The following is a 13,738-nucleotide window of genomic DNA, read 5'->3' on the forward strand; positions in this document are numbered from 1 at the left end:
TGCCTCCCGCTGCCCAAGCAGCACTGCTTAAGGGCTGGGCAAAGTAAGGAGGACAGCCAGGCACAGACAACGCCCTTTTGCATTAGGCACCCTTAGCAGCCCACCTGTATGGGGGAGGTTTGGGTCCAGAGCATGTTACAAAGCCGCTTTCAGCGTCCCCTTCCAGGACAGAGAAAAAAGAAGTGAGAGGAAGCCAACACTGGCCCTGAGATGTGGTGGCACACGGATAAATGCTGCCCCCCACCCCACCCCCCTCCCCATCCCCCTCCTGAGCCGTTGGTGTGACTAATCAGTAGTCCAGGGTAAGGAACACAGCACCTTTCACCAGCAGTGAACCACCAGACAGTGAACAATGTGTGCAGGGCAAATGAAATGCAACAAGAGATGCAAGGCACACAGGTAAAAAAAAAGAAAGCAATGGCTGTATGCAAGCAGCAGAGTTAGGTGATGTACAGCAAGGGGTGCAGGAAGGCAGAGGGACCCCGACAAAGGCAGGAGGTGTGGGCCAGCCCTGACCTCCAGCTGCTGCTGGAGCGGTGACAGGAACAAGCAGATTTCAGCAGCAGGCATCTCTAATCCATCAGCAGCGCTCATGCCACGTGCTGCCAGCTAGCACCAGCCTGACAGTGGCTGGACACACCGATCAGTGGGAACATAACGAGCCGCTAACAAGACACCAGCTTAAAGCTCCAAAAGGTCAAAACTTACATATGCTCCCTTACCCTCCAAGTATCTGAAAAGGGCAATCTCTGCATCCGTGGGAACATGCCACTTACACCTTCTCCCCCCTCCTCCCTGGAGTTAAGAAGCAAGTCCCAGCACTGCACCTTCCTCGGCTGGAGCAGCGCTGGATTTAAGTGTTGGCGTAGGGCTTTCCAGCCAGCTGCCAAGCAGATAGATGCAGCCCCACTGAAGCCAGTGAGACCTCAGTGCTGACCAATGCTCCTGTCTCTTAGCACAAGATTAACTCAACCGTTGTATGAATGGAGAAAGGGCAACAGAAATGGTCCTTTCTCTGTTCCTGCTCTCAAATCCCTCGCTGCCCTGTGTGAAGGTGTGTGGCTCACTTGGCTAGGAGACAACACCGAGTGATTCCATGGCAGTACCTGGAAATGACACATGCCTGTGTCCAACATGGCAGACGATAGCTGCCATGACTGGAGATGAGAGGGAAGGAGGGTGGGTTGGGAGAGGCCCAGGAAACAAGCAAAGGTGCTGCCTGGGCACTGTCCTTGGCACTGACCTGGGGAACGAAGGTTCAGGATGCTATGGGCACAACACCCTGAAGGGGTACTGCACCTTCCCAGGGATACACATAGCACCTATGGTCTTGAACCTCAAGGGGACTGATATATTTGTACAATCCTATTGCAAGTACTTTCTATGCTCACTGACTCACTGTTCAGCCATCTAAGCCCCAGTAATTCCTAGTTCTCACTAGGGGAATGTAGCCATGTGAGAACAGAGCTTGCCCTGGGTGTTCCAGGGAAAATAGTCTCCAACCATTCATCAAGGGCTCTTTTGCATTTCTCAACTGGTTGGCAAGGAGAGCTCCAGATGAAAGTTAGTATTTCCCCCTAAGTGGAAGTATCATGTCCAAACAATGCACCAAGCTAGCTTGCCAGCTGTTTTCATATTTGAGGAATCTGAGGCACAGAATCAAGCCTACCTTTGTTCCCCTCTTAAAGTATTTATTTGTAAAGGCAGTATAATTCCACATTTGTATTTTCACTCCAAAGCAAATGCTTCACTGCACTTTTTATTAAAATGAAATCTGGTGTGTGCAGCCTGGTGTTAAATGAGAGACTATTAAAGACAATCAGTGGAGAACTCATTAGTAACCCTACAACAACAAACTAGTAGTTATGGCCCAGCATTCACAAGCAGCCATGACAACCAGTAGGAAGAACCCAGGTCCCATTGAAGGCTATAATAAAAACACAACTTATGTAGCCCAACGACTGTGAATATCTATGCAGAACAGCTGAGCTTCTATTCCTCAAATATGTGCCAGAAATCATATCCTTTTCTCATGACTCATACCTGAATTCCACTCCCAAGAATGCTCCTGTCATTTAGTTATTTCTTCCCATTTCTAAAATGTAATGAGAAGCACCAATCCCAAATTCAAGGAAATCTGTTCCATCAATTAAAATAATGAAATAAGCAGGAGGCTGTCTATAAACACATCCACCTCTGCCCACTCACTCCTTAGCAGTCATGGTGAAGGGAGAATAAATGAGCTTTGCAGAATGCCTAGAAGGTTAGCAACTCTCCTTGGAAGGGCCAAGAGAGAACTCCACATTTGAGCATCTCTCCAGAGGAAAACCCTGTTAGAAACTCCTTCCCAACCTTTGTAATCTCATCCAGTACAAGAGAGCAGAGCACACAGTGGTTTCCTGGGTGTCCAGCAGAAGACCAGCCATAGAGATAACTATAAACTTGGTAGACTGAAATACTCAAACCAGATTTCTTTCTGTGACAAAGAACGAATAAATTAGCAGGTGCTTATTACAAACCAAACAAAGAATGAAAGAGTGTAATAGAACTGGAAAACAGCATTTGGATATTTGGATCTAAGCCTATTATCAGCATAAATTGAGATAAATCCCTCACTACAGAAAAACTTCCTCAAGAATCATTCAAAAGGAAAACTAACAATTTTTTTCTTAAGGTATCATTTTTCTACTAGTTAGTGGAGTTAGCTCACCAGTGGGCTCATTTTTTGGACAGAATCTGCAATGTTCAATGGTAGTGAACTTCTGCAGTTCCAGTCTAATACAAAGGAGAAGCGGTTTCAAGACAGACAAGAAACTGTTGCTATGAGACCATTATTAATAAAAGAAGTTGCAGAACAAACACCTACATTGGCAAGAAATGGCATTTAGATAACAGTCCATCTTGTTTCTCTTTATGCTTGCAGCATACTTCAAACAAAACTTTGTTTGGACAAGCTCTTGCAAAAACGAACAACTGTCAATATAAGAAGGGGGAAAGACATGGAGAAACTGAGCTTTCTTTCTAAATCTGAGCAAAATTCAGTTCATTTCCTCCTTACTCTGTTATACGCCCAGATCAACCACCAAGACCACGCTGAGCAAGACCATTTTATTTTAGCTGCATTCAGAACTACTGCACTTTCAGAAAGGGGGGGGGGGGGGGGGGGGCGGGGGGGGAAGTAAGAAATGATCAGAGTTCAAAGGCAGATCTCGGGAAATGACTAATTCACAGTCTTAGTGTATAATGTGCCCCAGCTGAACTAAATTATCACATTTTTTTAGTTTGATGTGTCACTCTCCAAAGAATAAAATGGGAAAATTCCTTTATCACACTGCCTCCCAGCTATGGGTTTGAAGCAAATTGGACCACTTTGGATTAGCTTCAAGAGTTTCTGAAACACCAGCTACATGGTGATGTATTTATCTGAGGTCACATACACATTGCAATCTCCCCAGACATCAAGCCCACGTACATACATTTCTCTATTCTGTGTAGGCATGCACAGTGGGAACTGTAAGTTGCAGGTGGCTGAATATAGTATTGCTGGGTCCAGGGCAAGACTAAAATTAAGTTTTCCAGAACCTTCAGTCCAGTCCAAAGTGAGCCAGACCACATCTCAGACATGCAGATATTGTTGCTGCCTGGTGCACACTGCACAAGTGCTACAGGATCTTAGGTGGAAGGGGTTACGGAAGGTATGAAGCAGCCAGGTCTGTAGAATCTGTAATACCCCAGACAGACAAAGCACTTCAGGAGAGATGTAAAGACCTCAGATAGACAAAATATATCAGGAGAGGTTTAAAGCTTAGCACAGAATAAATTCTAACAAATTTAATGGGACTTGAAGGTACAAACACAGATTACAGCCATTAATCTCTGTGGGCTTTTGTTCAGTGAAGTGAACTCGTATCTCCACATCTGCTTCTTTCCACATCTTGTCCCTCTCCTCTACCTTTCCTCCTGCCCAGAGGTCCATGCCCAGGCCATGAGGCTGAGCTTGAAGCTATCACATTTCTATTGAACCTCTGGATTTGTTAAAGCAATGGCTTATTTTGGACACTACTAGCATTTAGACATCGAAAGATGCCTGAAATTAATTTCACTTGAACAGAAAACTAAGCACCCAACTCACTGAAGTCAAACTCTTTAACCACCTCACTTGGAAGCACAGAGAGGATGGAAACATTTGCAGGGGGCAGAACCCTCAGACTGGCAGAGCACAGGCCAGCACCGTGTGAGGCAAAGCAAATATTTGCACTGTGATCACAGAAGCAAACACGGTGTAATTATTTCTGAGCTAGCTCAGGTGCCTGCAGCAATTTAGGCAGTGGCAGAACAGAGCTTGGCATGGACTAATTGACTCAGCTTCTCAGCGAGAGTGATACCAGTACCCAAACTAAGCTGGGTATATCTACATGTATCTGCAGTCACTCCTGTGAATGTGGTGCCCAAAGCAGACAAGGGAGAAAGAACAGCATAATTTGGACCATGAAGGCAAGAAGAAAGCTAGTATCTTCAAAAATGACAGGAACTGATTTCATGTGGGGTGCCCAGGCTCCAGGGCATATCTATACTGCACAACAGTACTGTCATATGAAGATAGTCAAGACTCAAGAGTCTCTGAGCTGGTGAATTCTATGCAATGCAAAGAAGTGCTATGCAGAGAGATTATGTTGGGTATTCAAAGCAGTGTAGCTATAAGGGTATGATGTTATGCACCGGCTAATATAATGTCAACAGAACTAATTAGCAGAAGGTCTCTGCAGAGCAGAGGACAATGTTTTGTTTTCTTGAAAACTGCTGAAAAGACACAATACAGTTCCCCCCCAAAATCCCTATTCATTTGGAAAGGTAGAACAATAGCCTGCCTTGATGTTACTTCTGATGACTTTGTACATATTAAATATATTTCCCTGCTATCTCATTTCAGGGATCATTCAAAAAAGCAGCACAAAATACCTCTTACCCCTAATCCTAGCTGGGAGGGAAACTGACAAAAGCTTTGGGCACCTTTGCTGGTCTCCAAGCCTTGCAAACAGCAAAAAGCCAGTATAGGGAAGAAGCAAAGGCAGTAAGACCTGGTAATATTCCAATGGAACACAGAGACAAACAACAAATAGTAGATAACATTATGGATAATACAATGGGCCAAAGAATAGACATTTCTTTCAGTCCCCAACTTTCAGGCAAAACAAAATCTGCTTTCTTGTCCACCAGTCCCTCTATCTGCCTAGTACAGTTGACAGTGAGGGGTCACAGCATGCAAACCAATCCATCACATTTACACTGTTCCATGATTCATTGTGACAAATGAACAAAGATGTAGAGCTCTGTGTGGCCACCCCTCCTGATAGCCACTGCCTGGATTCCCCTTGTCCTACCACAAAGGTACCAAACCTGCCCAAGGACTTCATATGTGAAACACTGGAGAATGACAGCTGAGCAGGTCAGGGGGCATCTGGCTAATTGCAGATCCCATGTATAATTATCTGGGTTGCTTAGCGACACACTAAAACTCCAGCTGGGACAAAAAGCAAGATCTAGTAATGAGTGCTGTTCTAGAGGTTGTTCCACCACAGGCTTCCTCTATGACCTTAAACAGGCATCTTGGCACAGTTTCTTAAGAAAATCTAAATCTGGATCAAAAGAAGATACTTATTCAGGTATTCAGATAGGGTTTTCCATATTTTTAAATGCCTTTTTCCATCTAGAAATACTTGCTGTTCTGATGGAGGTGCCTAGGCTCTCTGCATAATGTGCACAAGACAGAATAGGACCCAAAAGACCCAGCAGACAATGGCTAATAAGGTGCCAATGAGCAGGGTGATAGCACAAGTCTTTCTGTTTGAGGTAAATTCTATCCTTAAGACACCCAAATGCTTTAAAGGATTTGAGCATAAAGCAGGAGCTAAGCAGCGTTGTTGACTCTTAACTTTTTTTTTTTTTTGCAGCTCTCATTGTCCACGTCTCTCTGCACTTTCTTCTCTCCTTTATTTCAGGGCTCATGGACAGCAGGACACTTAGTCCTCAGATAACAGGTGCCATGAAACTATTCCAGGCAGGTTATACATCCATCACCTATAAAGGGCACCTGTTTGCATACTGCTGATGCCTGAAACAGAACCTGGTGCCTTCTAGATTTCGATACAAACACCACCACTGCCTGCAGCAAGAACCCACCTGGGAGTTACAGACCTATTCGTGCGAAGACACTCCAAGTGAAGTTCGGTGCTGTTATAAAAGCAAAAATTTGTGCATTGAGAGGCACACTCAGATTTTTGCCCTGTGCCTTCATTATTCCTTTTTCTTATGCTGGCTTGTCCCCTGTGTTGTGTGGAGGCTTTCTAAAGCAGTGGCAGTACTAACATTCATGACGCACAACACAGGTCTCACCATCAGCACACCTCCCCTTGTCCAGGTTCTGGACAGCACTGCCCACTGCCCCAAAGCACCACGTGCCCTAGCAGAATTATTCTGGTCTCAGAGGTCCTCTCTGACCCCCTCTTTTGTAAGGCTGGTCCACTCCCTTCCCTTACCTGTTGAGCATGTTGGACTGGTAAATCCTTTTCTCCTGGGTGTTGTAACAGCTGCTCTTGGGCTCAGGGATGAAGCTGTGTTCAGACAGCATATCAGAAGCAGCCGTGGTGATTATGGCTATTCCATCCCTCACTCTGGCAGGAAGACCATAGTCCCATTCATCATATGAGACAGAGATGAGCCCAGTGGGGAACTCGGATGGCACTGTGTCTGTATCCCCTGCCACCAGGCTGGGCACGATCCACGTGTAACCATAGCCTGTCAGACCCACAGAGTTGGCCACCTCAAAAATGTAGGTGGCCTCTTCCTTTGTGCAGTAGAGGAGGATAACAGGGCTTTGGAGCTTCTTGAGCTGGTTCTGGATCTTTGAGTCCCCATCGTCCAGGGACATGTCCAACAGGAGGACCTCCTCCAGTTCCCAACCCACAAAGCTGTGCTCAATGGTACTGCGGATCTTGTTCACAAAGTCCTGGTAACCAGGGAAGTAAGTAGTGACAATGGAGAAGATGTACCAGTCATATTCTTCCATGATGTTGAGCATGACAGAGGCTTGCTGTTCTATTGATGGGCCAAACTGGAAAAACATGGATGACTCATCCTAGAATAAAAAGTCAAAGAGAAGAAGAGAGAGAAAAAGAAAACAAGAATAGGTCAAAGGAAATAAACAGCATTTCTAGTCAACCCATTGAGCATGGAGCGGGAGGCACACAGTCAGAACCTTACTCCATGTCTTGGCCAAAGGTTAAGGATTTATAACTTTTAAAAATTTAAAATTTAAGTGAAGCATGGGAGAAGAAAGTAAAAGCCTTCTTATGACCAGCTGTCCTTACTTAAATTTTAAAGGCAGGTTGCTGAAATTACTTAAAATTTTCAAGTGTCAGGCATGATTCTAACAGACAGGGGAACAAGTGGTACACAAGTGGGGACACAGAAAAAGAATAGGTACAAAATATTCCATGGCTGCAGAAATTAAGAGCTTTAATCCTGGGATTATCATAACCTTATATGTAGTATAAACAGGATACACAACAGCTTTGATATTGACTTAGTTTGGGACAGTCACTCTAGTTTGAGTATCCACACTGAAGTACTAGAGCAGGCAAAACCATTAGACACAAATAACTATGAGAACCTCCACTGCAAGTTCCTTTCAAATCAAGCAGTAGCAGAGTGCTACAACTGTGAAGCCTCAGTCTCAGACATACTAAAATAATATGTCTTATGACATACTAAAATGGAAAAACTAAAATTCTAAACTATTATGGGTTTTGTTTATACCATGCTTTAGAGAAATGTCAGCTCAATATGTCTCTTGGTGTTGCTTCCATATCCTTCTACCATACCAAATTCATCTTCACAAGAATCAGAACTTGCACTGTTTTATAACCTCCAAGACTCCAAGGGAGTTTTGTATGGATCTCAGTTCTCCAATGGTGTAGTGCAAGCCTTTTTCATCCTGGGATTTCATAAGATACCAGGCTTTCAATTTGTGACAGAACCAGTAAAATCCAAATCCCTGCTTTTGCCCAATTCAGGATGCAAAGGAGTGGAAAAAGCATTTGCCAATATGCTCTCTTATGATCTTATATATTTTAAAATCAACTGCAAACTCCCACTGACTTGTAGAGCAGGATTAGACCGCAAACAAACAAAAAGCAGAATTAAATTATATCTCTCTGCAGAGATTCCTATTACAATAAGAAAGTTTTCCAAATCCAGTCCACTTTTAGGAATAAGATGGCAGTTCCACCTTGTTTCAACAAGCCAGAAGAACTGAACCAGAGATACAAAAGGAGGTAGCCAGGAGTTTTGGACCTGGGGAAATTTATTGTGCAAATACCTTAAGACACTACCTCAGGATACTCACATTTAGAACAGCTTTCTACCAAATTCACTCTCCTACAGCCTGGCAGGTAAAGCTGTTTTTCAGCAAGGATGCTAGTTAATCATCTATCCATCCATCCCTTCCTTAGTCATGGTTTTGATTACTTGTAGCCGTTTTCTCTATTGGCAAAATATGCCATAGCTCAGCAACTCCAGAAAAAAAAAAGCTCTGATACTGCATCCAGCCTTAAGCTGTTTGTTTGTCTTTTCTGAAGTCCCTATGGGTCACATCCTATACAAAAGAGTCCCTCCTCCCAGATCCCCATGCCTCTCCTGTGAGGTTTGGTGATTAAACTCTGTTCACTTCCTCCACACAGCTCACCACCCACTTGTGAAAGTACTCTTAGGGCTGCTCTTTGCTCACTGGAAAACTAAAGGTACACAAAAAGAAAGAGGAGAAGAAGGCAGCAACAAATTGGAGGCAAGTTAAAAAAACAGGAGCAGCAACTGAGCCTCTCAGTCTGTGGAAAACAGCTCATACTTTCTATCACTAAAATATCACTTTCACTCCCTTCTCCCAGAACTGTGGGAAAAGAACTTACTCCTCCAATAAAAAGATATTTTTTGTCTTTGAAGTTTATGGAGAAAATCATTAAAGACAGAGGAAAGATTAAACTATTGTCACAGCATTTGCCAGAGTTTGAAGAAAGCCTGAACAAGCATCTCCAATACCCTTCATTGCACTGTGCCTTTGAAAGCCACCTTATAGCAAACTGAATGCTGGAGCGCAGACTCAGCCTTAGTGTGACATGAGAAGGCAAAACAGCTACACTGATGACTAGTATTTCTTTTTATATTAATTTCAACAAAAGCTTTTCTATACTTTCACATAAGAAGATCTGAACTGACTGCAAATTTCCACAGTTTCTAGCAGAGTCTAAGATCTGAAGACTTGGCTATTACAGAAACATTTGACACACAGCATCTTGAAGACTTGTCTAAAAAAATACTGGGTCCTTTCCTCAGTGAGAAATAGGGGATGTGAGATGGTAAACCCATTAGTATTTCAAGACTGCATACACATACACAGAGAAGTTAGCAGGCCTGATAGCAAGGTACAGGAGGTACTGCCCTCCCAGTGATTTTAAACGGGGTCAGATGCTCCAGCTAAAGTGCCCACTGACAGTTCATTCCACACAAGTGCGCAGCTCAACTGTTGAAGGGAATTCAGCCCCAAAGACTCAGGGAGAAAATTCAGAGCTCCTCACTAACCAGAGTGTATCAGAACATCAAAAATCAATACACCAAATAGCTTTATCATAACCCAGCTAAACAATTCCTCTCCTCTGAGAAATGTAAGCACTGATCCTTAAATCAAACAGCACAGACCACTTGGCTGTGCACGTAATAATTGCTCTTGAGCAACTGCTTGCATTTTTATTACAGAAGCAGCACGAAGAGGCAACTTCCATTCAAAATGAGAGCATTAAGCAGGTGCAAAAGCCAGTCCAGCTCTTGGCTTGCCAGGCTGTCTCTTGGCACTTGATCACCCCAATACCTGGGCTAGCCAAATGTTCTTCATTCTCTAACCGACTCAGCACTCAGGAAAGAGAGAAGTGATGGAGGAAGGACAGACAATAGCACAAAAGAATATGTCCCCCTCATAACAAATCAGGAGAATTGCTTATAGAACTGGATGGGAATCTCAGTGAGTGCCTTTTGGGAAATAAAAAGCAAAATAAGAAAACTGCCTGAGAGCCACAATTTCCTTCCTGTCCTTATTTTTGACCACACCTGATGGAATATCAGGGAAAAAAAGAGAAGGAGCTGAACTGAGAGAGACCCACAGGCTATCAGATAGAGCAGGAATTTGACCTCACTGTGGTGTTACAGTGATAGCTTTTAAATTTGGAGATAGATCTAAAGGGGTGGGTGGGTGGATGGGTGTTACCATTTTTATATACATATAACCCCATAGAATCATTATTGATTTATTACAATCTAAAACCAAAAATTAAAATTTTACCTCTCCAGACATCAGAAGTTTGTACAGAACACTACAAGTTCCTGTTTTTCTCCTGCAGAAACTTCACCCCTCTCTACATCCTTTTTTTTACTTTGTAACAGCCAAAATATGGTTTAACATTGCCACTGGGAGACAAATTTAAGTTTGGGATAGGGATAGGTTGAATTCAGAGCAGAAGTCCCTTACACTGCACATCATCCGGGTGAAATACAATCCCCTAGCTACAGGAAAAAGCTTGTCTTTCTCCTACAGCTCTTTCACCTGCAAGCTCAGCCTTCCCATACCTAACTGCTGCAAGAGACAGCAAGATGCTGCAGAGTGTCCCTTACCCAGTCTGAAAAGAGTAGAAGCTCCATTACAGGATCTCAATGCCTCCAGAGATCCTAGTACTCCCCCACCATCACCCTGCAAGGTCAAGGATCTGTAGTTTGCAGAGCTGAGCTGGAGGTGGAGCTGATCAATTGACACAGCACCACTCCCCAGCTGACAGATGGCTTCCCACAGAAAATCTGCTCTGCATTTACTGCTGCTGGGACAAGTATTGCCTCCTCCTCCTGCACGTTTAACCCCTCAGCTAAGGAGGCTGGATTGCACATGGTGAAGGCACAAAAGCACTCACCATGAAGCCTCCCCTTGGAGATTGGTGGCTGGTGAGTTTCTACATGGATGGAAGAGAGTTTGTGGAGGTGGCACAAGATTTAGAGAGCAACCAAGTATTATTGCCACTACTTCTAAGTTGCCCAGTGCCTCCTGTCCTTCAAGGGCAGGCTCATGCAGATATTGCACAAAGAGAAGGCCCAACCCACACCTTGGCCAAGATGCAGGCCCTTAGCAAGGCTGCAGGTGACTCTCCAAGGAGCCCTCCTGCAGCTGCACCATTTGAAACCAATCACTGCCATTTAATGAACCATTTACCTCAGATGTGGCAGGAGAGGTCCCTGGAGTGCTTTTCTCACAAGTTCCTTCCTAACAGCCTCTCTGGATTCCCTAGGCGAGCAAAAGTAATTACCCTTACAAACAACATCTTACTATCCAGAGCAAAACTGCTTCTCGGCATGGGACAGACTAGAGAGGAATGCAAGATCCTCAAAAACAGTTGCTCTGGGCCAGTCATCTTGAGGAACTAGAGAGCCTTCAACTAAGCCATAGTATAACTGCTGACTTGGGGAGTGAGGAGATCAGCATGCTGCATTTCCTCCATACAGCCTATTTGAATGCAACCTGGTTCTGTGCACCATAGTCTGGTGGCTGGGTCAAGAACAGATTTTTGCTACTGTAGGCAAGTTCCTTTAGCTCCAGTCCAAGTGGAGACCCCACAAGGGCCAGGTACGTCAGGTTATGGACAAGGAATTTAAGTCAAGAGCACATAATTGTTTTGTCAATTTGGAGAAATAAACCATGTTTTTGCAAAACACCCTAGACTGCTATCTCCACATAGGTGCAGGAGAAACACAATCTGTGCTGGTCTGGGAGTAGCCCCTTTTTATTGTGCTTTTGGGAACATCAGTATATCTAACATCATTTGCTGCTTCATTAAGCTTCCTGTGCAGCCATAATTTAACTGGGGTCTGCCCTTCCCTTGCTTTCCAGTTTGCAAAGGGAATCCTAAAATATCCTAAGAACTCAGGCCACTATTACTTTCCAAAGCCCTCTTGTCATTTTCCTGATTTAGAAGAAAAGCTGTTGGTGTGTCTTTAGTACAGTCCTAATTTGCAAAATTCCTCTATAACTTGCAGATAAATCACATAGGGCTGCCTCTTGTTTAGACTTTGGCCCTGCCTACCATGCATTTTGTGGGGGCTAACAGAGGTGAGCAAGCACCAAATAACTTCTGGGAAAACACAGACCTTCATTTCCCTACCTATGTATTTCTTTTCTTCAAAATTGAGACTCTGCTGTGTACCCATTTGTCACAGTCCTGGTGGGAAACCTGATTCACTGGGAGTTTTATTGTTCATGATGGAAAATGCTGCAACAGTTCAAAGTCTTATAATTAAATTTTCTGTATCCATGAGTCCCGTTTTTTACGACAGATCTGACAGGAAATCAGGATCTTTATTGCTTAAGTGTTCATTTACTCCTGTTTACTCTTACCACAAATGCATTGCTGCCTCAGGCTAGCCTGCAGTCAGGATCTTCTGCCTGTTTGTTTTTTCTCCCCGCATTTCATTTTTTTATTTAGTTTTCAACAACTCAATACAATAAAACTTTGTTTTTAATATTGCATGATGTATCATCCAGTGTGAGTCCTTTCCTTGAGTGCTTGCAGTAGGGACTATGAGAACACAGTGATACTACAGCCCTAGCAAAATGTCCTCATGGTGGGACTAGCATCTAGAACAGCATCTCTGCATCTGTCACACATATACATGCACACATTTCCACAAATGCATATTCACAGCAAAACCTACTCAAAGTAAGGTTGGAGCACGTTGGACTGCGTCATTTCTTAATGGCTCTGCCTAATTGATACTATTTAGTAGGGTTTCAAAACTTTCCTGTCTTACTGGAACAGGTTCCCTGGGTTATTACTGATTTTGGCTTGCAGAGCAGATGGAACAGATGACCACTGCAACCCTTTCCCAGAGCTCTGATTCACTGATGAGTGGATCATTCTTGGTGAAAATCCTCTGAGCGGCCCTGGGAACGTGCTGTCGGTGGGAAGTTCAAACTCATTAGATGCAGAAATGTGGCTTATATAACTATATCATTTATAAGTTCCCTCCCTCATTCTCATGACTACTGAACACACTGGCCTTATTTGACAGAAGGATACACAGCTCAGAGATGATCACAGAGTCACAGAATTGTTTAGGTTGGAAAAGAACTTTAAGATGATGGTTACAGAGAAGTGATTACAGAAACTCGTGGATGAGTGAAAGGCAGAGGCCCAGTTCAGTGTATCCACTGATGGAAAGGCAGGCAGGACATAACTGTGATAAATTAGTGGAGGCCTTTAAGAGCCCTCTCTTACAGGAGAGAGCATTGCTGTTCTTCTGGCCCCTTCTAGGCAGAGCATGCAAGTGGCCAACAAAGAAGGCCTTTGGCAATTAGGAGAATAGCTGTTGACTCTCTGGTCTTCTCTGGAAGCCATGATCCTTGTTGGCTACAGAGAATAATTGCAATAACGAATCTAGAGTTGCTAGTGTAGCTCAGTTTTGTTACCCTGGTAAACAGCAACAAATGTACCAAGATTCACATGTATATTAGTCACATTAATTATACACATAAGTATCATCATATACACAGAGTCCAGTCATGGCTTGGACATTACTGCCTCTGTAGCAGTGGAAACATCTGCTGCAGAGCCCTATCCCAGGGGCAACTGTGTAAGTGTTCCAGCACCAAGGA

General features: G+C 43.8%; 1 protein-coding gene across 1 annotated transcript in view; it reads right to left on the bottom strand.

Moving 5' to 3' along the window:
• Positions 1–13,738, bottom strand: part of LOC119148382 (glutamate receptor ionotropic, NMDA 2B) — a 180,140-nt gene that overhangs the window by 86,687 nt on the left and 79,715 nt on the right. The window contains exon 3 of the mRNA XM_037388457.1: positions 6,537–7,135. Within this exon, the coding sequence (XP_037244354.1) occupies positions 6,537–7,135 (599 nt within the window). The remainder of the gene's footprint in view (positions 1–6,536; positions 7,136–13,738) is intronic.

The sequence above is a fragment of the Falco rusticolus genome, chromosome 5 (genome assembly GCF_015220075.1).
Source record: "Falco rusticolus isolate bFalRus1 chromosome 5, bFalRus1.pri, whole genome shotgun sequence".
In the NCBI taxonomy this organism is placed as follows: Eukaryota; Metazoa; Chordata; class Aves; order Falconiformes; family Falconidae; genus Falco; species Falco rusticolus.